This window comes from Temnothorax longispinosus, chromosome 6 (genome assembly GCF_030848805.1).
Source record: "Temnothorax longispinosus isolate EJ_2023e chromosome 6, Tlon_JGU_v1, whole genome shotgun sequence".
Lineage (NCBI taxonomy): Eukaryota > Metazoa > Arthropoda > Insecta > Hymenoptera > Formicidae > Temnothorax > Temnothorax longispinosus.
The window spans coordinates 7,025,282-7,046,684 of NC_092363.1; the positions used below are offsets into that span (position 1 = coordinate 7,025,282).

At 42.2% G+C, this 21,403-nt stretch overlaps 4 protein-coding genes and 2 long non-coding RNA genes across 9 annotated transcripts in view; 3 read left to right on the top strand and 3 right to left on the bottom strand.

The window, feature by feature from the left end:
- LOC139815372 (uncharacterized) overlaps positions 1-10,587 on the bottom strand; it is a 44,840-nt gene extending 34,253 nt beyond the window's left edge. The window contains exons 1-2 of the long non-coding RNA XR_011732723.1: positions 10,447-10,587; positions 7,253-7,465 (exon numbers count right to left, since the gene is read on the bottom strand). This is a non-coding gene — a long non-coding RNA (uncharacterized lncRNA). The remainder of the gene's footprint in view (positions 1-7,252; positions 7,466-10,446) is intronic.
- Positions 72-6,736, bottom strand: LOC139815371 (uncharacterized). The gene is made up of 2 exons (XR_011732722.1): positions 2,614-6,736; positions 72-372 (listed from the first exon to the last, which is right to left on the bottom strand). It is a non-coding gene; the product is annotated as an uncharacterized lncRNA (long non-coding RNA).
- Positions 7,460-12,606, top strand: Insc (INSC spindle orientation adaptor protein). The gene is made up of 5 exons (XM_071782241.1): positions 7,460-7,892; positions 8,321-8,656; positions 10,464-10,889; positions 11,098-11,305; positions 11,385-12,606. The coding sequence occupies exons 1-5, from the start codon at positions 7,594-7,596 to the stop codon at positions 12,372-12,374; spliced, it is 2,259 nt and encodes a 752-aa protein (XP_071638342.1). The 5' UTR covers positions 7,460-7,593; the 3' UTR covers positions 12,375-12,606.
- LOC139815368 (MIT domain-containing protein 1-like) lies at positions 12,242-14,758 on the bottom strand. Of its 3 annotated transcripts, XM_071782268.1 has the most exons (6): positions 14,618-14,758; positions 13,628-13,816; positions 13,255-13,493; positions 12,970-13,166; positions 12,694-12,882; positions 12,242-12,381 (listed from the first exon to the last, which is right to left on the bottom strand). In XM_071782268.1, exons 2-5 carry the CDS (start codon positions 13,746-13,748, stop codon positions 12,720-12,722), a joined length of 720 nt encoding a protein of 239 aa, XP_071638369.1. In that variant the 5' UTR covers positions 13,749-13,816; positions 14,618-14,758; the 3' UTR covers positions 12,242-12,381; positions 12,694-12,719. The 3 variants fall into 3 exon arrangements, with proteins under 3 accessions (XP_071638369.1, XP_071638368.1, XP_071638370.1); XM_071782267.1 differs by lacking the exon at positions 12,242-12,381 and having other exon boundaries at positions 12,460-12,882; XM_071782269.1 differs by lacking the exons at positions 12,242-12,381; positions 14,618-14,758 and adding an exon at positions 13,910-14,133 and having other exon boundaries at positions 12,460-12,882.
- Positions 14,759-15,564: 806 nt separating this feature from the next.
- On the top strand, positions 15,565-17,043 carry LOC139815367 (uncharacterized). The gene is made up of 6 exons (XM_071782266.1): positions 15,565-15,743; positions 15,834-15,897; positions 15,989-16,092; positions 16,182-16,398; positions 16,486-16,619; positions 16,740-17,043. Exons 1-6 carry the CDS (start codon positions 15,565-15,567, stop codon positions 16,906-16,908), a joined length of 867 nt encoding a protein of 288 aa, XP_071638367.1. The 3' UTR covers positions 16,909-17,043.
- A 324-nt stretch (positions 17,044-17,367) lies between these two features.
- Positions 17,368-21,396, top strand: Arfgap3 (ADP-ribosylation factor GTPase activating protein 3). 2 transcript variants are annotated; one of them, XM_071782258.1, is made up of 8 exons: positions 17,368-17,694; positions 18,678-18,869; positions 18,964-19,095; positions 19,172-19,204; positions 19,829-20,131; positions 20,206-20,477; positions 20,578-20,929; positions 21,047-21,396. In XM_071782258.1, the coding sequence occupies exons 1-8, from the start codon at positions 17,620-17,622 to the stop codon at positions 21,299-21,301; spliced, it is 1,614 nt and encodes a 537-aa protein (XP_071638359.1). In that variant the 5' UTR covers positions 17,368-17,619; the 3' UTR covers positions 21,302-21,396. The 2 variants fall into 2 exon arrangements, with proteins under 2 accessions (XP_071638359.1, XP_071638360.1); XM_071782259.1 differs by lacking the exon at positions 19,172-19,204 and having other exon boundaries at positions 17,369-17,694.
- Positions 21,397-21,403: the final 7 nt, after the last annotated feature.

Here is a 21,403-nt window from a genome sequence, read left to right on the forward strand (position 1 = left end):
AAAAATATTGAAGAGGAACATATTAGAATATACATAGAAATAGTAAAAAATATATAAAACATTTCACAATATTAAGATGTCATGTCATATTTATTGTTCGGGCATGTATATTATAAATACAATGCCAATTCTGGACATGAATACATGTTACTTTTTATATTCTGGATTATTCGGATTTAATTGGTTTGAACGATTATCGCGGTTGGCTTTTTTCGCTGCCTCTTGATCTCCCGCTTTATGTCCAGGACCCAATGGATTATTCGGATTCAATTGGTTTGAACGATTATCGAGGTCGGCTTTTGTTGCGGCCCCTTGATATCCCGCTTTATTTGGGTTGCACTGATTAGCGCGATTTTCATACTTCGGATCCATCTAGAACAAACACAATTTTACAATAGAATATATAATAACATAAATATTATAATATATCATTAGACTCGTGAAAGTGTCAACAAATTAATAAACAGCTATACGAGTCAGGCGCGGTACGTGAAGTAAAGAAATTAATAGTTACAGAAGTGACAAATTACATGTATATAGTATACATAATATAAATATTATAAATCAATACGTGACTCGAATTCGCAATAAATTGATCAATATGTTCCACATAATTTTATTTTAAACAGAAATTTTGTTACATTGTCTTAAAAATGCACTGCACTGTTAAATATTAAAGGATAAAATTTAAACAATACTTTAAATTAAATAACACTTTATTATTTTTATCATGTGTGCCATAATTTATTAGGTAATTATGCAGTATAGGGGAAGCACCTCCGATGACCTTGACCTTGACATATGTTGTCAAGGTCACCCTCCTGAGTGACCTTCAGAAGGTTTTAGCCGTCGCTCGTTTTTCATTAAAAAGTTATAAACAAAAAAAGTTTCGAAAATATAGCAATTATTTTGAGTACTAATAGACATAAATGACTGATATTTATGTAGAAATAGGTCCATGTATGAACGAAGGAAAATTATTTAAAACAGTGAATTGTTGGTATACTGAAAGAAAAGTTATCTAAAGTAGAGAATAGTTGGTATATTGAAAAGTATATATACAAGAGAATATCACTTCAACCATTATTTAGCGGAATTCATGTTCAAACGAGCATTTGATTTTAACGAACGAATAGACGCTTTTTTTGAAACAATGTCTATTATGTATCCCATAACTGAAAAAATCAATGAATAAAATATACATTATAATACTTTATAAAATTATTGATAATTATATAGAATAACTAACACAACAAATTATTAACAAAAAAATTTGGAAATAATAGCAACTATTTTGAGTATTGGAAGGCATAAAAAACTAATATATACGTGTGTGTGCCCTGCTTTAAAGAAAATCACAACTTCTATAAAGCAGGACATACACACATGTGTGTGCCCTGCTTTAAAAAAAATCACAACTTCTATAAAGCAGGACATACACACATGTGTGTGTGCCCTGCTTTAAAGAAAATCACAACTTCTATAAAGCAGGACATGTGTGTATGTCACGCTATATATTAGTTTTTTAAAGCAGGGTACACACACGTATATATTAGTTATTTATGCCTTCCAATACTCAAAATAGCTGCTATATTTTCGAAACTTTTTTTGTTAATAACTTTTTAACGAATAGCGAGCGACGGCTAAAACCTTCTGAAGGTCACTCAGGAGGGTGACCTTGACAACATATGTCAAGGTCAAGGTCATCGGAGGTGCTTCCCCTATACTGCATAATTACCATTTATTATTTTAACACAAAACAGTATTATTTTAACTTCATTAATTTAGTAAAATTAACGACATATTGAATAGGAGCAGTGGCGACTTATAAAAATGATTAAAATGAACAAATTGAGTATAATTTGACACTACGATTTTAACAGTGCGTGGATATATATCGCATTATCCCTTACGGATTCTTCTTTCACAATTTAGATACTATGTCGATACACTGCACTACAATCGTTAAAATAGATAACTAAGCCATATTCAAGTTTTTTCTATTTTTTAATGTAAAAATAATTATCAATATTAATTTTCTCTTTTATTGAACACACATATCGTGTTATAATATTTCAAATATTAATATATAAAGTATAATAGCAGCTACGCCCTTTTTTTAGTCACGTACTCAAACAAATTTCTAATAAATAATGAACGTTTTCAACGACATTTTTTTTAGCAAACTTTTAATAAAATATTTTACACACTGTCACAATTTTATATGTTGTTCCTGCTGCTGCTGCTATTCTTCATTTTCAATTTAACACTGCGTGGACACCGTGGGTTTTTTACGTTAAGGCACAGTCGATTTTCGATTTATGATTCCCACGGAAATGGGAAAAATTAATTGCAACAGTTTCGGCCTATGTAAGTGTAAAAATCACTTTTTGAAATCTTAAAAATGATACATGAATTTTTATAGATTTTTTGTAACACAAAAACGTTTTCAAAAATCCTTTGGACCTAAAAATCTCAAGGTGAGTATTCCAAAAACCCGGTGTCCGCGCAGTGTTAATCATCAAATCGTTAATTTTTTTAGGACATTTAAATATACATACCACAAAAGATAAAATAATCAATAAAATGAAATTGATAAGATAAATAGCTTACCTTAGTTACCTTCAAAAAGCCTTAAGCTTATTGATGAAGACTGCTGGATAAGAAGACTGTCTTCAGTCAAATCTGCGTAACTGACGGTCAAGGATTCAAGCTAAGAAGATACTATCAGTACGGTTGCGACGGTTTTGAAGCAACGCGCGTATTGATCGCGGTATTAATACCATCTTGAGCATCATGCCGGGAACCCTATAGAGACAAAGTCTAATAAAAAGAAAGGGGTTTTCCCCGATTGGGTCTCATTTTCAAATTAAAAGTAGAGTTGGTCCCATTTTCAAATGAAGCAAGAGAAAGAGTTGGCTACCTTGCGTTATCAAACCGTGCATACGGCGCATGACAATATTCTCAAAGCCTAAAGCCCGTTACGCGTGTCGTGCAACGAGTTTGTCCAAATGTTATCTGATGCATAACATACACCGACGGACAACGATTCGTCCCAGTGAAGCCCTAGTGAAGCGAGTCCGAAAGATACCCACCCTGTTCCATCTAGTAGATTCATATATATGTATGCGTCATGTATGTACACATATAGGTGTGGGTGTACAGAGCTTTCGATCCCAATTTCTGAAAGATTTGTTTGAAGATGGGATCAAGTCTACTATTAGTTTGGAAACGGAGTCCATCAATAATTCTTTTACGAATTACAGTTTGCTCCTACGAGGTTCTTCGCACGATGTTCGAAATGCTCTAATTTAAAAATGGGAAACCCAATCGGGGAAAACCTCTTTCTTTTTTTTAGACTTTGTCTCTATGGGGTTCCCGGCATGATGGTGTAAATGTCGCGATCAATATGAAGCTTTAAAACTGTCGAGTAAACATCGCGAGAAAATTAAAATAAATTATGATGAGAAATTTACATTTCTTTGATATATGTATATATTTTATTCAAAACACTATCTTCTTTCGAGATTGTTAACTTAAATGTTAAAAATAAAGTTTATCTCGCGTAGTTTATAAAAAAGTCTGAATAAAATAAGTTATATATATATATATATATATATATATATATATATATAAATAAGAAGCTCTGCTTGCAGATTGTCGATATATTAATTAGTAACTAACGATGAAATCAATCCCTCAGAATCCCCAGATATTCTCCACAACGAATTGGACTTGCAGTTATGTAATAAATTTCTCAAAGCTGTCACATGTTGCACGTCGTCTCTTCTAGAGAATATTTAATTCTCTTCTAATATTTGCAAATAAAAGTTTTCTGACAGTCAAAATTTTCCAGTAGTTAATCAGTCTATGGGTGGTATTCATAATTCGTTCTTATATTTAAGACTGTCTTAGTATTTAAGATGTTGTAAACTAATCACAAGCCGTATTAGCATCTTAAGAATCTTGAAATAAGAACGGACTTATGAACATGGGTCTTTAACCAATCTCTCGTATGATAATATTTAACTTTTTTTAGTTAGTCGCTACGCATTTTTATACATATACATGTGAGATGACTTATGTGTCGTGCGCAGTAACTCTATATTATTTACATCTTGTGCTAATATTCTAAATCAAATCATTGATAACTTCATAATTAAATCAGATTAATCTTCACACATGCTAACAAATATTAATATGTAAGCACGTCTCGCAGGCGCGAGCGTGTCGTGCACAAAATAACCGCGTGTAAAAAGAGTTGCATGCCTGCAGGTGCTCGTAATTCCTTATACACATATAATATATATTAAGTTCGTAATTTATCAGCTCGTATATATATAAACTATAGATATCAAACTTTTTCCTAAATTTTTCGTTCGAATAAACATTTATTCGTCATTGCTGACGCTTATTTTGTCATAGATTTTCACCTGGGCGATCTGTCTGTAACGAGCAAACTCGTCGTGATGCTGTAAAGACATGTTTAACACGCAGCCACAAATATTTTCAAATAATGGTGTTATAATAATAATTGTCGATCTACTTCTCCTTCAGTAAAGCCGCTTTCCTCAGCTTCCATAAATCGCAAGCAAAATAATTTCGTGCGTAGAAGCGACTTTTGCGTATAGAAGAATGATTTTTGCGTAGAAAAATATTTACTAATCAGAGACTAATCATCGGTCATTCATCGACGTGTGCTTCAAATTAAAAATGTCATCGAGTTTCGAGCGTCACAGATGTACAGGTTTGAACGGACGCGCACAAACGCACGCGCTTAAGTAACGGTTTGTACACATCTGTCCCCCATTCGTGGCCGGTATGTATAATAGGGGTCGTAAAGACCCCTTCGCACTCCTGAGAGACGCGCAGTTGGGCTCGTCGTACACACGCATACGCGCCGACAACGAGGATGCGCACCGGTCGCGGCCGAACGATCACGCGTTCTGGAAACTGCGTTATCTCCCGATAAAACGACGAGATTGCTGTTATCCGCGATGCAAGAAAACGCGTTATGCTGCTATTACTACGTCCATTAGCAGCTTCGATGCTCGCTACTTATCGATAGCCCCGATCTACGTCAATTAGCAGCGGGAATGCAAAATGAATGAGGCATTTTTCCCTCGGCATTTTCCTCGGCAGATCGTTCTCCGTTGCCGCGCGCCAGGATGATTCACGATTCACGTAGAGAAATAATCGTCTGATCGGGTATTCTCTCTCCTCTCGTCGAGCCATAAAACGTCAGATCGACTCAAAGTTTTGTTTTTTAAATAGCAAAAATTCGTTTCAACGTCATCTTCTTTTCGAAGACTCCGCGGATTTCAACGCTCAAGGTTTTCGCGACCAACTTGGGCTTATCGCCATACTCGCGACTTTATTTATCGTACACGCATGAATTCTCATTAAATATCCACGTCCTTTAAATTCGGCCACGCAACGCGCGGGACACGTGTGAGTGACTCAGCCGGTCTCACGCACACGCATGACGCGTCACCATAGGCATTTTATACACGCAGATGTGCCCGAACGGGCGCGTGCCTCCGCGCTGTATCGCCTCGGTGAATGGTACCATGGTTGTTTCGGGGGGCAGACCCCCGTTTCGGTCGCGCTCTTCGGGGGATCGATAGTCGCACACCTGGCCCTTAAAAGCACCATTGGTGTGATTTCGTATAGACATCTTCCAGCTTCAAAGCGAACCTGGAAGACGGCCCGACTACCTCGAGAAGACCCGCGCTCGTTACGCCAATGAACCGACAGTCTCTTCAAAGAGACAGACTTATCGCCTTCCGAAAGTAAAAGGAAATGTTTTCCTGCCTCCTGCTGCGCGCAGACTTGTACAGAAGACTTGTCAAAGGCTATTGTTATTTCTTATTTGGGAGTGTCAATCGATACCATGGAAAGGTGACGATGGTTGAGCGCAAAACGAATTCTAAATGAGGCTTCGCCTCATCATCTTTAGAGTTATCTCATATTTAAGAGCATAATATATTTCTCTTTTAAACTGTTTTAAAAAATTGAACCTTTTTCTAAATCTTTCTCATATCTATTAAATATATTAAAGCTGTGTGTTTATAAAATAAAGCAAATAAGTGATTTATGGAAGAAATATATGACGCTCTTAGAATTTTGTTTATTTTATATTAGTATTTTTTAATTCCAGTGTTTAGTTCTATAGTTTGATGAAATCAAAATGTATTTAAAATGTCCCTGTCTCTCATATGCTATATGCCTTATTTCTAGGTCTTAATAAATCGGTTTCGTTTTTCTTAGAGCAAGTTGACCTCGTTCTCGCTCGTTGTTACGATTTTTAATCACCGAGTTTCTTTATAGCGATCTGTGTAAACCGAACTACAATGCAATTATCGTATCAAGAAATAAAAAAAGTCTCATTATCTTAGCGGGATGTTGCAGAATGTAATTCAGTTGTCTTAAAAGTTCGTTTTCATTGCAAAAATCTGCGACAAGAAAACTACATTACGAAGACAGATTACGAAGGTAGATCTATTATTCACGCAGATCTATCTGCTTTGCATACCCGAACCCGGATCACCTTGTGTCTATCGAAGCTCAATTAAAGGCCTTCCGGCGTGCGCCGTCCCGTCAAAGAGAACGCGCGTCTCGTTACGGTTTGACGGTTACGCACGGACACGCGCGTCGCCCCGTCGTGTGCGTGAAGGGGGGGGCACGTATGGGGGGACCCCGGGCGCCTCCCCGATGCAAGCTGCCCCCGGGGAAACGACAAAGGCAGAAAGGGAACGAGGGGGCCCGCTGCGTTTTCACACGACTTGGCTTACGCGGCTTTTGGGGCGGGGAGAGGGTGGGACGCGAAGAGATCGAGTTCGCGCGAGCGACGAGGAAGTCGGAGTCGGAAGTCGGACCCCGAGTCAGTCGATTGTGGGGCATTAGCGCGCTTAGGTCAATCATCATACTCGTACCCGCGCGGCCGTGTGCGCACGTGCGCGCGTGCATATCATTTAATTTATCGCAAGGATTAATTTCGAAAGTGCCAGCCGCAACGCGGATCCGCGAGGAATCGCGATGATTCCGGATGAAATTGGAAAAGTGATTCTTGTTCAATCGAGAAATTGAATTCCAAAGCAAGATATTTTGTCCGGTTGAACACAAAAATCGAAAATCAAATAGGGAGAGTTGTCGCTTCGTTCAACGGAATTTCCGTTGGGGATTCGCGGTCTCGAAGGAGGTCAGGTTCTACCTAAAGAAGAAGAGCATACGTGTCGCGTGCGAGACTCACCATTAAGCAGCGGCCTGTGGGGGTTGCGACGGACACCATACGGTCGTTCTCCAAGCAAGCCACGCGACCACCGACCGTGGGAGGGTCGTTGCGCTCCGCTGAATCGTGAAAGCACCCCGTTGGAGTAAAACATAGAGCACCCTGGGCGCATCTCGGCCACCTCGAGGTCCCGGGAACGTTTATCGGGCTCCCTCGCTCGTCCACGACGTGCTCCTGCGAATAACAAAAGAACCAAGGACTTGAAGAAGTGAAAATAAAAATTTCACGGTGTTCTTTCTCGCTTCGACTGATTTTGACGAGTGTTTTGCAAGTGTTTATTGAGTGAAAATAGTGACGAAAACATGAGCGCGTTCAAGAGATATCAAAGCAAAGTGTTCTGGGACCAAATGGCCTCACGCGACCTGGAGAACGATTCTGTGGGAAGAAACGATCCTCCGCGTTACTCTTTTAACGAACGTGTGCATGTAAAGGAGGAGGAGAAAGAAGAAGAAGAAGAAGAAGATTCGACCAAATCGGAAAACAATACGGTCGACGATGCGAATATTACTGCAATACACGTCTGTGACAAAAGCGACGAGAATATCAAACAGAACGCGTGTCGGATTTCATTGATATGCGACGAAAGTATAACGCGTCGCAGGTATGTAAGATTATCAATTCGCTACCGAGCGATTATCGCAAAATTAATAATTAAATATTTCCTTATCTTTAAAAAATACGAAATCATTTTTAGATATCTTTGATGTCAGTTTCAAATATCAAAAGTAAATAATTTGATAATAATTTGATATCTTTTATGTTAGTTTCAAATATCAAAAGTAAATAATTAGATAATAATTTGATATTTTTTATGTTAGTTTCAAATATCAAAAGTAAATAATTAGATAATAATTTGATATTTTTTATGTTAGTTTCAAATATCAAAAGTAAATAATTGGATAATAATTTGGATGATAAGTGGAATCCTCAATGGAGAAAAAATTATTTTAAAAAAACAGTATATTTACGTTAATAATACTGTATTGACTAATGTGTTTAAAATATTTAAAATGATATTTAAATGTGCAGAATGAGTGGGACAGTAGTGGAGGAGACGGATAAAGCGGAGGAGGAGGAGGGTGAGATAAGAAACAGATCCTATAGCCCTTTGAGTCAAGATTTCAAGAGCCAGGACTCCGGATTCTCCGACTCCGAGAGATCGGACTGTTCGGAGGCTTTCGAAAACGCGACTCCGCGGCGGAAGTTGAGAAGGAAACGGATGAGACGTAGGCTCCAGTCAGCTTCTCCGTGGCGGGAAGAGGGATCTCCCCCGATGCCGACGCATACGTCCACACCGAAGGATTCCAGGGTATTCGCGAGGAAACGTCTCGGAAAATCCGCAAGGAGCCCATCGCGAGAACGAAGGTAAACAAATTATTATTTTACATTGATAAAAAAAAAGAAGTTCATACTTATAAAGAAAGAACAATCAAAGCGAATCGCAGGTGTACCGTTTTTACTCCATTTCAAGCATCGTTTAGCTGGTTTAGCACGTTGATGACTCAGAAAGTATGAATGATTGGGTCTGACTCAACACGCGCTTCTAGTTCCTCGAAAAGCTGCAGTAGCTACACTATCGATAGTATCGATAATGATATTAATAGCTTTAACGTTAACTTTCGAAATCGTGTCGCAACCGGCCGAGGGGAATCGTCGCGATAAGATTGGAGAAATGAGCCAATCGGTAGGAATGCGGCGCGTAAGGCAACTTCGTCGCCGTCCCGCCGTACATCATCCTTTTCAATACAGAATAAACGTGTGTGGAACGCGTGTAGATCGCATCGCACGGCTTATGTTGTGTCGTAGGGAATGACGCACGCCCGAGAGAATCGGGCTCTCCTCTTCTCAGGTGTCATAATACACCCGCGAGATGCGCCGGCCTCGAATGGATGATTATCAGTCCTCGGCCCGTGAAGGTGCCTCGGCTTATCGCCGAGTCATTGTATGCGTATCACGCCCTCGCCTCGTATGCACAGCTAACCGACTTATTACGGCACGTAAAGCGCGAAGATGGATTTTCGAGGTCTCTCGCCGTGCGACGACTCGGATTAACAATTCGAATCGGCTAATAAAAGAAAATATGCGCGCGACTACGCATGCTGGAGTAGAGCGGTCATTAGATTGCGCATTATTGTCCGCTGATTAAAGAGCACGGGCGATCGTAAGATCGTAAATCGATATCGGAAACACGGTATTATTGCACATGCAGGTAAACTTGAGTCTCGCGCAACGAGAAGCGACGCTAACAAAACGAAATGTCGTAGGAAAAGGAAAGTATTCGACTCTTTTATATGTATCGGATATCCCCGCGGCCTGCATGTGTAGTCCAATCTTTTTCTTTGTTTTCCGCATTAAGTCCTCTATAAGCGATCTACAAAGCGATAAAGTTCTACTTATAGCTTTATGAATCATAATAAAATCTTGTCACGAATTACAGATCGTCTCTATTTCTAATATTCCACCGAGTTTTAAATTCGCCATGAGATTGGGATACCAATCGCCGGATTCCCTTGTACGGTCATGCTTTTCTGTTCGTCACCGTGTACATTCGTGCCGTACGTGAGTCAATGCGACGCGTGCTGCACGAGGAGAATACGTAAATGAATGAGCGCGAGGCTGGCTCTCGAGCGGCCAGCGGAGGTTTGAGTCAACCGCGGGACCGGGTGCTTTCGGTGCGCGACAGCGAATCTACGAGGAATCTGGCTCTATAGCGTGCACCGGCGCGGCGCGCAGGTGGACGCATTACAATACAACGCGCCGAAGGAGCGCGAGATTAGTCACTGCGTGCGCGGGGAAAAGGAGTGTTCTCCGCAGCGCGGCTCGATTAGTCAGCTCTTACGTTCTCACTAATCGCCTCCGGTGCTCCCGTCCGCCCGGAAAAAAGCGGTCGGTGACGATTCCGAGTACATTGCATCGCGATGCGTCTCACGGTAACAGGATGACAATAATCGTGCCGAGATCCGCGTCGATTCGCTATGGCTCGTTTAAGGTAGCGTAATTTAAAGGCGACGAAAAGCCGCTTAAATAAAATAAAATTCCAGAGATACTTGAAATATATTTAAAGACCGTCTGGAAAAGTGAAATGTCTTTTGATTGCCTGAACGATGTTTAAAAAGATTTTTCTTATTTTTATATCAATTTCCTTTTGTACTTACCAAATGTTCTTTTCCAGGGCTGACGAGAATCGGGACGACGCATCGAAAGTACCCTCCTCCGTTTCGTTGGAGAAAGAGAGTCTGTGCGATTTTCTGTACGCGTCCGAGCCACCGGAAGACAGCGTTCAGCCGTCAATAACGAAATCACGGGCTTCCACCGACGCCGCGGACGCGATCGCCGCCGGCAGGGACGTGTTGAACTCCAGAAATTATCGTCAATCGTCGTCGATGAGGGCATGGCTGACCGACCTCGCTACGGTGACCGAAAACGAATGCGGCAACACGCTTCAGAGCAAGAATCTGCCGCGCAGAGGAATCCGAATGATATCCGGCGAGGTTCACGCGCGGGATCTGAAGATGTTGTCTTCCGCGGCCACCGCGGCCGCGAGCAAACTTCTAGTCAGCGCGGAACACTTCGAGCAACATTATCGAAGCATCGTGGAGTAAGCCTTCAATTCTTCAAATGATATATTTATATCCCGAACTCGTTGCGTTTATAATCACAGAGATAATTATCTTTAATTAGATGCGAAATCCATAGTCAACTGTAATGCAAAAAAATTACAAGTTAAATTGTTGATACTATTTAAAAACAATGACTTTAAATGATTAATAATTAATTTAATATTAATAATTACATTAATGACGCAGGAAAATAACTCGGCTGGAAGGCGGCAGATTCGAAATGGAGCTTCTTCGCAATATAGAGGAAGCCGCATTCTCGGTCCTCTCTCAATTAGGTGCACCTCCTCCTCGCAGGATACAGCAGGGCAGTCTGAGGAGTATCCTCGCGCAATTGCAAAATATGAAGATGTACGTCGACAGCACGGTCGATACGCGTTTAGATTTTTACATGGAGGTTAGTCATATTATCTTCGTGACTTATATTCGTCGAAAGTATAGTCGTGAATTAACGATACACAAAAATCTCTCTTCAGAAAATAGTCCGAGGTCTCGAGGAAGCTCCACGGGAGGATAGCAGCGTGGCTAGAGGCGCTCTGGCAGCTCTGACGGCTCTGGGATTGTCGGATCCTCGCGCGGGAAGCAGCATAGCTCGATGTTCCGGCATAAAGGCTCTCTTAACATGTTTCGTCACCACCGGTCGAACACCGAACGATCTCGTCGCGCTCTCGTTACGCGCTCTGGCCAGCGTGTGCAGTTCCACGACAGCGATCGAATATTTCGCTCGAGAAGGTGGTCCCGAAATTCTGACGGATTTCCTGGGCGCGGAATCCTCTTCCGAGAAGGAGAAGACTGAAGCCACCGCCTTGGTGGTGCAAATCACGGCGTCGTGGACCAATGCGCGGGGTCTTCCGTATCTCGAACCCTTTGCAGACTCGCTGATTCCGGCATTGAATCAGCTGATTGAGAGCACCAATTGCGCACAAACCCTGCTGCTGGCTGCTGCGGCGCTGAATCAGCTGTCCAAGTCGAGGATATGCACTACGATTATCCTGGAGGAGGATAGCGTGAGGAAGCTTCTGAGAAGCGTGAAGAAATCTGCCGGCGGTAACGTGTGGCTCATGGAACAGGTCGCCGCATTAATCGGCGAATTGGCGCGTGTTCCCGAGGGCCGATCGCACCTGGCGAAAGCACGAGCCTCCGTGGCGTTAGTCTCTTTTCTCCGAATGAGACCACCGGGTCTGGAGGACGCGTATCAACGGCTGGAGATCACCGCGGCAGCCGCGTTAACTCGACTCTGCGTCGAGCCGGAGATTGCGAGGCAAGTGGTCGCTGTCGGCGGCGGGGATTGTCTGTCGGGGCCATGCAGAATAAATGAGGCCCGAGTGGATCAGAAGGATGAACCAGAGGAGGTGCAGGCGGGAACGGGCTTGTTTAGGTACACCAAGTCGTTGAGACGAGCATGCAAGAAGGCCGCGAAGCAAATCGGGATCGCGAAGGCCAAGGATCACAGTACACTGGATTGAGGAAATTCTGAAAAGGGAAAAATTTGTTGTGATAATTCGTACAGTACAATAAGTGGGATTACACACAGAAAGAGAAGACTGTAAATACATTTTATAATCGCATACTATAATTAGAGTATTTTATTACATTGTAAGGAAGCAAAACAAGTGTCCTTGTTAAATATGTACAGATATTTATATGTCACTCTCGACGCGTCATATATCGCAAAGATATAGATACGTACTGTAAAAATGCGATTGTTTTATTTCATCACGTACTAAAAAAAAATGTGCCATAAAACATATACATTTATTTAAAAAATGTATAAAAAGTATTAACCATTATCCTATTATTAATGAAACGTCCTATTTGGTTCCGCCTTGAAGCTGATTCTTATGAAAAATGTCCACGGTAGTCTCCAAGCACCGTCTTAACTCCAGATCGCACGAGCCAATAACGAATTTACCCTCCGGCGGTTTAAAATAATCCAATCCACGTCCGATTTTTATCACCCATCCGTTGCTCAATCTAAAATACAAAAAGATGGTAACTGACAAAAGAAACTGGGGATATAAATTTTCAGAGCTTAACGACATCGCATCGTGACTGCCTTACGTGATCTGTCTGTCGTGCAGCGTCTCGGAAAAGGAGAAGTCGAAGGAAATCCTATGAGATGCCAAACTTTCTTTTAGCTCGGCCAATCTTGAGATTTGCTGAGACTCTTCTGAGTCAAAAGTCGTAAGCAGGGATATCCTGGACAACGCGCAACACTTTTGAATCGCCAGTTCGCACAGTCTGACCAGGTTCTGGCACTGCAAAAAAAAAAGAATACAGAAGTTAAAGCAACAATATTTCAAATTTAACTGAATTATACGTTATGCAACAAACAACGGCATATACCTGGTGAAAGGCTCGTATGTACGGATCCTCGATTTCGATGTGCGTGACAGTGCCGTCCAGGAATCTACCGAAGACGCTCGCGTAGCTGTGTCCCGTCGATCCGCTCTCGATCTTCGACAATTCCCTATATATGCCGGCCGACTTCCTCGTAGTGATCAACTGCTTCACCTTCTCGGCCCTGTCAAGATACTCCTTCGTCTTGGTTGTAAGATAGTCGGCCTTGGAGGTTTCCCTCGTCTCTGCATCGTTTTATTATCGATTCTTCAACTTCTTGACAAACGCAGTAACGAGATAAGGCTGATATAGCAATTTTTTTTCTCTCTCAACAAACGGAGCTGGAAGGAGGGCGCGAACTCGCGTCTCCGGTATATACCTTTCACCATGTCGATGAGTATCTGCACGCCTTCCTGGTACAGCACCAACGCCATCGTGTACTGCTCCTTCATGTCCATCTCCACCGCTCGCTTCAGGACCGAGCCCGCCGCGGATTCCATCGTGGTCCCCCGTTATTTCCTCCGCCGTGGCAAATTCGCAACGCCGAGCCGCGCAGTCTGCGAGAACACTAAACAAAAGTACGCGATCGTTAGGTCCTCGTTCCTCTAATCTGATAGCTTTATCTGGGCGCACGTGATAACTCGGATAAACATATACGTACGCGCCGCGCAACGTCGCGAAGTCTCCCGGCGGCGGGGAGGATCGTGTTACTCGAAGTGGCGAACGCGGGGACCGAACAATAAGTACCTCAGCGTAATTCGAGTCCGCGAAACACCGCCGCGTCGCCGTTCGTCCTGCGGGTCTCGCGTTCAAATTTCAAATATCGATTATCGAGAGAAGTCGCCCGCGCTGCGCGTCGCCATGATAGCGAAGAACCGGCGCGCGTACCCAAGATTTGAACCCTTTTTTTTTCTGCACCCTCCATCTTTTCTTTTTGGATACTATTTCATATATATATTTTATTTTATACAATAAAAAAAATATATAAAAAAGCTTATTTAAAATTTTATTGTTTATAAAAAATATTTGACACAGAATAGTATTTTTTTATTTTATATATATTTATCACGACAAATTTTTCAAGTCAATTAATTAGCCACGGGACAGTTCTCGAGCTCCGAAATTGAATTTCTATATTGTAACTAATTTACACGCTTAAAAAATCTGGCAATTGAAACAATACCTTTTTTCTCTCCAACTAATTATACGTTTATCTTATGAAGATATAATATAATATAAATCTTTGTCCTTTCTTCTCCGACGCGAGGTTAGAAAGACAGACAGAGAGGCGAGCACCCAAAGCTTTCTCTCTCTTTCTAAAGCGAGGTGCGGTGCGACGCGCGATTGGAGCGCGCAGGTTTACACTCACCGCGTCTAGGTATGGAGTCCGATCAACGTGGCGACGGCGGCGACGCACCGTGTCGTTAACCTTATTGCAGCGCGTCGTGGAGGCCGTGGAACATCGCGCCACGCTGGAACATGCTCGAGACGTGAGGCTCTACCGCGCGTTACTCGACGGCCTCGACGCGCGAGGGAAGAATTCACTTCGTTACGGATCTTCGTTAGAGACGATTGTCAGGTGAGACGAGAGGCCCCAGATCACCTTCGGGAGCGGGGAGATTCCGCGGCTGTCGCGTGTGCTTGTGTGCTACTCCAGTTGACGACTTGACGATAATTCAACTACGTCACGCCGATGGAGGGTCATGTGACTGCGGCGTAAATTAGGCGGGAATTTCTAAAGGATACTACCAACTCGCGCGCGCGATTCTATATACGCGTTTATGTATGAAATTAAATTTGTTTTATATGTTAAATATATAATATTATGCATAATAATATGTGTACGATATTATATAAAATGTAATATTATACGCGTTTTATCATGTACTTTAAATATAATTTTTATATGTGTTTTCTACAATATGCAGGGTGTTTCATAAAAAATGGTAGTTTTTATAGCCCTGAGGCCTATTTAATACTTAAATACTTAAATAAAGATAAAATACTTGAAATAATAAAAGATAATATAACTTGTTAACAAGGACATGCTTCAAGTTCCGCTATTACAACCAGATTGCTCCTGCAGGGAGTCATTTTTGTCTGAAAAAATTTACAGACAGCTATAAGAATAATCAATGTGTGATATCCTTTATCAGATAAATTCTTAATGTCAAGTGGAACTTTGATCGTTAAATGAAACAAGGAGATAATTTGCATCTTGGTGTATCGATTCGTGCAAATAAAGTATTGACTAAAGTATTGACATTAAATGAGCAACGTACGAGTTTTCCGTGTGCTTTTATTTCCAGGTGCACGATGAAGTCTCACAAGAGCTTGGGTACCGGCGGACTGTGGGGAGAGTTGCCAGCGCGGGAGATGCTCAAGCAAGAGGTGATAACGCCGGATCTGATTGAAAACGTTTGGCGACAGGTCATGGACGACTCGAACAGCACCGACTGCGACTACCGGAATGATCGGCAACCCGAATACTTGGAGTGAGTGTAACGTTTACAATGTTGACGCACAGGAATGATGATTATCAAGCTCTTATCGATCGCTGTTTAATGTTGTTAATCTCGTTACAGATTACCAATGGGAAATCTACACGTATTGAACACTATAAATCTTCATCAACAATTACGTACAATGGTAAAAGATTCGAGCAAATCTCTCAATAGTTATTTAGCAAAAGTTATTTAGTAAAATTATAACGATATATGAATCTCTATTGTTTTTACAGGAAGAAGGAACCGTGCTAGAGAACATGACTGTAATCGAGTCGCAGGATTCAAAGGATACACCTTCCAGAGGTCTATTTCACTTTATGCCTTATCAGTCACGAAGGTATTTCTTGTAACATTAACAATAACTTGACTTATCGTTGCACAGCAACCGATTTTGTCTCATTGATTATTGTAATCACATTATTTCAGAACTATGTTTAAGGATAATTCTATCGTACATCACCTGACGCCGCAAACTGCACGAAATTTGCTCAGGCACGCCGTGACTACTTTATTAGCGCACATAGGATTCGAGAGCTCGTCGGATGTAGCTATAGAGACCCTCACCGATGTCGCGGATCACTTTCTGAGGCGGATGACTCTTCTGTTGAAAGCGGCGACTGAACAGAGGGATCACGGATTTCCTGTAAGTCGAGAGAGAGAGAGAGCCGTGCGATTATCGTTGTTGCAATATATCTGTACGGTTTTGTCTACACTTTTATATGTTTATCAGGATGCCGTGGAAAGAGTGCTGCTGGAGACAGGCGTGGGAGGCGTGTCGGCGTTGCACGACTACTACCAGGAGTACGTCTTGAAGTTCGAGGAGAACACGAGGAGGAAGGTCGAGGAAACGATGGAGAAACAGAGGCAAATTGAACTTGATTGCTTGTAGTACTAAGTATTGGACCGAATATTGAGCCGTCGACGTGATTTTTATTAGGCGTGTACGCTGCACTGTGTGAAAACGATGTCCTTTCGACTTTTCAGAATGGTCCTGGATGAGGCGGCCAGCAAGCTGCAGTTTGAAAAGCTGGACGAGTTCGGCAACGTGTACCGGGAGGTCCCGACGTTGCAGCTGCTCGATCCCGAAATGGGCTTTCCGCCCAGCCTGGACGCAGGCTTCCAAATGCTCTATAGCCTCGAACAGGACGAGTAGGCTTCCCCCTCGGCGCGTACGCACGTCTGGTCGCGGCCGGTCCAGAGTGATAATCCTTGCTGCTCCCAGATTGAATAGCGTGGAAGAGAAGAAGGTGTACGTGAGCGATTCCCTGAGCGCGGGGCAGCGGTCGGACGCATCTGCGAATAAAGAGAGATGCTGACGATGTCTCATATATATATAAGATTTATGTAAACGGGGTAACATTACAACGTAACTCCCGTCGCGTCTGTCGTCTCGATACCGAAATAAAGAATTCCGTTTTGTTCTCTTAGACTTTGCATTGACTTTTTTTTGTACATCATACGATCTGCGATCTGCATGAAATTTTACCTTATATATCAGCGGAGACGCAAACCCGCGGGTCGATAAGGCAGGGATGTAATCGAGGCGTGCGCGATAAATCGGTAAAGTGGAATGCGCGTTGTCCAACGCGACTTGTCGCGGACACTCGGGTGACTCGGTCTTTAGATCGCGAAGCACCGCACCGCCTGGATCGCGTCTCCGTTACCCGCGCGATATATAGCAATATATAGTGCACTTCGTACGCTTCTTGCTTTGTCGCGCTCGTTACGTCTTTCCCGCTCCCAAATGCATCGTCACTGAGTGTCCCCCGCGGCGCCCCGGACTCCGGAGCGTAAGCATACATACCAGCTTTCGCCACGCGTCCCAGAATTACATCGCTGACGCGCGTTGACGACACGTCAAAAAATGGCAGATTCTGCGCCCAGCAAGGCCGACATCGAGGATATTTTCAAGAGGCTGCGGGCTATCTCGACGAACAAGGTTTGTTGGCGAGCGCGAACGTCGGCTGGGAACGACGAGAGCGAGGAGCAGATGGGGACGGTCAACGTCCATCGGACGGACGGGCTCGCCGAGCGTCACGCTGTCAGGCGTCAGCCTGCAGTTTCCCCGTGAAGCTAAGCTTCCAGTCATACGTCATTACGTGACGCGACTTTTGGGATTTAATGATTTCTGAAATCCTATATTTCATTTATCGTACGACAAATTTTTCAAGCGTGTTTGTTGATTCGTGGTAAAATAAAAAAAATCTCGAGTCTAGAAATTTTCTATTTTGCAATACGCTTAAAAAATTTTTAGACACATGACATATCAGCCTATATTCTTGAAGAGCTTATTTCCTTAGTTTCCCTAATCAAGAATGCTTACTATAGACCTTTACAAACCTTTATTAATCTATTATTGGGGTTATCCTAATAATCCTTTATTCTGTAAACTTTAAAAAAAAAAAAAAGGTTTTCTTGAGCCTTTCCCTGAAACCTCGACACAGCAATAAAGGGCTTAGGCGTCACTCTTCATCTCTTTCTAATGTCCCCCTTAGAAAGAGACGAAGAGTGAGTTAATCTAAGATTAAAAGTTAACCGACACTTATAAAACAGGGCCTTACCTAAATAGATATTGCAAGGGACCGACCTGTTTTTATCTGTTTACCAGAAAGTAGTTCCAGATGTCTCCTTGTAAAAAAGATCATCAATCACTTTTGGTATTAGGATGACCAAGTTATTATTATTTTAACAAAGTCCTGCCCTTTCCAACAAGCGGCGATCCTCGAGCTTGAGTTTCTCACTCGTAATGAATGTATTTCAACGCTATTTGCCAAATGTATTATTGCCTAAGGAGTAACATTTGATCCGGAGGACAGTTTTCTTATTATTTCTACTCTTTAAAATTTATGTCGTATCAAACATGTAACAATGCACCATAATCACAAGATATTACAATTGCATCTTCCTCTCTTTCTCTTTCAGGCATGTTTCGATTGCAACGCGAAGAATCCAGCATGGGCCAGCGTAACGTACGGCGTCTTTTTGTGCATCGACTGCTCGGCGGTGCATCGCAGTCTGGGGGTACATCTCACCTTTGTCAGATCCACCCAACTAGACACAAACTGGACGTGGTTGCAGCTAAGAAATATGCAACTGGGTGGTAATGCCAATGCTGTTAGTTTCGATAACTTGTAACATAATCCCATTCTGAGAAGACTTGATAATCATATCGGCATACGAGCTCACATCTCGCGTTGCTGTTCCCCAGAGAAAATTCTTCTCGCAACACAATTGCACCACGAGCGATGCCCAGCAGAAGTATAACTCGCGCGCGGCTATGATGTACAGGGAGAAATTGGGCCAGGCATCCGCGCAAGCGATGCGCCGTTATGGCACAAAGGTATTCACATAGAATTAACGATATTCGGTAGGCATTGTTAGATCAGTCCTAACTATGAATTATATAATAATTATAGGTTTCCTTTCCTACGTCAAAAAATAAAACAATGGTGAGCTGAGTAAATGTTTCAAAAAGAGTTCTTCGTTTTTTTTTGCAATTCTACTAACATCCGCTTATGACATTTTGCCAAAGCTTCGTACTCCTTGTAAACTTACACGCATCCTCATCTTGCAGTCGATATCGGCACACAGTGCTCCATATGTGATAATCCACAAGTGTTCAAATATATATGTGCTTGATTGTTTACAAAAATGCTATCCATCTTTATGATTACAATATAACAGTCTCACCGTCAAAACCCTGTCTGAACGTACATATACATTTTCAAGATGTGTGTTTTAAGATGTATTTCAATACGTACGATAATACTTATCCCTTTTGATTGTTGCATTTAACAATCTGTACAGGGTGTTTGTAAAATATCTGGACAAACTTGACCGATATATTTTATTAATAATTAAAAAAAATATTCGCAAATTAGCAAAAAGATTTTATCACGAATCATTAAATATTAGCGTTGGGTGCTGCAACCAACTTGAACAAGAGCCTAAATAGTCAATAACGATAAGCATGTGATAATGTAATGCAAGTATGCACTAATAAAGGTAAAGTTTGGCCAAGTATTTTAAAAACACCCGTATTTTTAAATTTAATTTCATTGTTCCTTCTGCAGCTGCACTTGGAGGAAGGTACAGAAATTGTATCGGAAGAAGCAAATGAGCCGGATTTCTTCAAACAACACGAGAACTTAGATCTGCTTCAGAACGAAATGATAATTCCGACAGAAGAAAAGGCGTTCTTCACATCTAACACAACAGTGCCAAGCAATGACAGCATAGAGAAAAGTACACCGGAAGTTGCCTCTAATTCCTTGGGACCCTCTGTAAATCTTTTCGATTCTACCTCAAACAATCCGCAATCTGAAAGGAAACCAACTATAGGTGGCAGAACAGCACAATCCAAACGTCCTGGTGGGGTAAGTTCTTGATGAACGACATTAACACAACTATAACTGAAATTATATTGCAACTATTGTGTCTTTAATTACAGCTAGGGAAAAAAACCGGAAGCTTAGGTGCTCAGAGAGTGAAAACCAATTTTGACGAACTGGAGAAAAGCGTTGCAGAGGCGCATAAGCTGGCGCAAGAAAATAATAAAGAGGTGACGAAGGAGCAACAAGAGGAGCTCGCTACTCGTCTAGCCCAGCGGTACGAACAAAATTTGAGCCAACAGGCCAAGAAGGTGGAAGAAAGAGCGAAAAATCTGGATCCGTTGAAAGCCACACAGGCGGAACGTCTTGGAATGGGATTTAACGCACGAAGGTAATAAGTATGCACTTTCTCTCGCTTTCACACTTCTAAGATTTGTTTCATAGTTATTTATTTGTAAATTATCTTCCTTTTTCTCTCTCTTTTTTTTTAGTGGTGCAACTCATTCTGCACTTGGCGACATGAAGACAATAATGCAGGATTTGGAGAAAGCCATGACATCAACGGAGGTGCTCTCCGGAGAAACGGACACTTTCTTCAGCCTAGACGAATTTTATTCTGTTTACAGCACAGCTAACAGCAAGCCGTCCTCGCGTAACGAGGAAATTGTGGTCGTGGCGGAACCGGAACCGCCTAAGCGATTAGGCCCCTCCACTCGAAGCACGATCGCAAAGAGCGACGCGAAAGCTTCGTCCACTGTCGAAGGAGAGGCTCAGAAGAAATTTGGTAGCGCCAAGGCTATCAGTTCGGATCAATACTTTCAAGACAGTAGCTCCGACAATGCGGTGAGCATTTACAGGCGTGACTTTCCTGAAAAATGTTTCAAATTAGCATTACATTCTATTGCGTAGAGTACTTCTTTTCTTGTAATTATTCTTCGACGTCTGCTTCTAAATTTTCAGTGGGAACGTAAGAATAATTTACGCCGTTTCGAGGGCTCGTCTAGCATCTCGTCGGCCGATTACTTCGGCACCGAAAGCCCAACCTCGCCCACATCCTCGTTATTATCCATGCGTCTGTCTGCGGGAAGAGCCGGCGTCGTAGATCTCGACGATGTTCGAGAGAGCGTGCGTCAGGGTGTGAATAAGGTTACCGGGAGGCTGAGTTCGCTCGCTAACGCGGCAGTCTCCTCTATACAGGATCGTTATGGACTCTAAATGAATCTATCGGCATTTTACGAGAACTGTTATAATACTTATCCGGACCCGGTCTTGTCCATTGTTCAGAGTTGTAAATAAAACCTTCTAATTGAGCTTCCG

Excerpts from the sequence above, each read along its gene's own strand:
- Insc (XM_071782241.1), top strand. The coding sequence starts at position 7,594 with ATGAGCGCGTTCAAGAGATATCAAAGCAAAGTGTTCTGGGACCAAATG. Across the intron at positions 7,893-8,320 it reads GAAAGTATAACGCGTCGCAG|AATGAGTGGGACAGTAGTGG; the intron begins GTATGTAAGATT and ends TTAAATGTGCAG. Across the intron at positions 11,306-11,384 it reads GTTTAGATTTTTACATGGAG|AAAATAGTCCGAGGTCTCGA; the intron begins GTTAGTCATATT and ends ATCTCTCTTCAG.
- LOC139815368 (XM_071782268.1), bottom strand. The coding sequence starts at position 13,748 with ATGGAATCCGCGGCGGGCTCGGTCCTGAAGCGAGCGGTGGAGATGGAC. Across the intron at positions 13,494-13,627 it reads ACTCATCGACATGGTGAAAG|AGACGAGGGAAACCTCCAAG; the intron begins GTATATACCGGA and ends AAAACGATGCAG. Across the intron at positions 13,167-13,254 it reads ACATACGAGCCTTTCACCAG|TGCCAGAACCTGGTCAGACT; the intron begins GTATATGCCGTT and ends TTTTTTTTGCAG.
- LOC139815367 (XM_071782266.1), top strand. The coding sequence starts at position 15,565 with ATGAAGTCTCACAAGAGCTTGGGTACCGGCGGACTGTGGGGAGAGTTG. Across the intron at positions 15,898-15,988 it reads ATCAACAATTACGTACAATG|GAAGAAGGAACCGTGCTAGA; the intron begins GTAAAAGATTCG and ends TTGTTTTTACAG. Across the intron at positions 16,399-16,485 it reads AGAGGGATCACGGATTTCCT|GATGCCGTGGAAAGAGTGCT; the intron begins GTAAGTCGAGAG and ends TATGTTTATCAG.
- Arfgap3 (XM_071782258.1), top strand. The coding sequence starts at position 17,620 with ATGGCAGATTCTGCGCCCAGCAAGGCCGACATCGAGGATATTTTCAAG. Across the intron at positions 20,478-20,577 it reads ATGGGATTTAACGCACGAAG|TGGTGCAACTCATTCTGCAC; the intron begins GTAATAAGTATG and ends CTTTTTTTTTAG. Across the intron at positions 20,930-21,046 it reads ACAGTAGCTCCGACAATGCG|TGGGAACGTAAGAATAATTT; the intron begins GTGAGCATTTAC and ends CTAAATTTTCAG.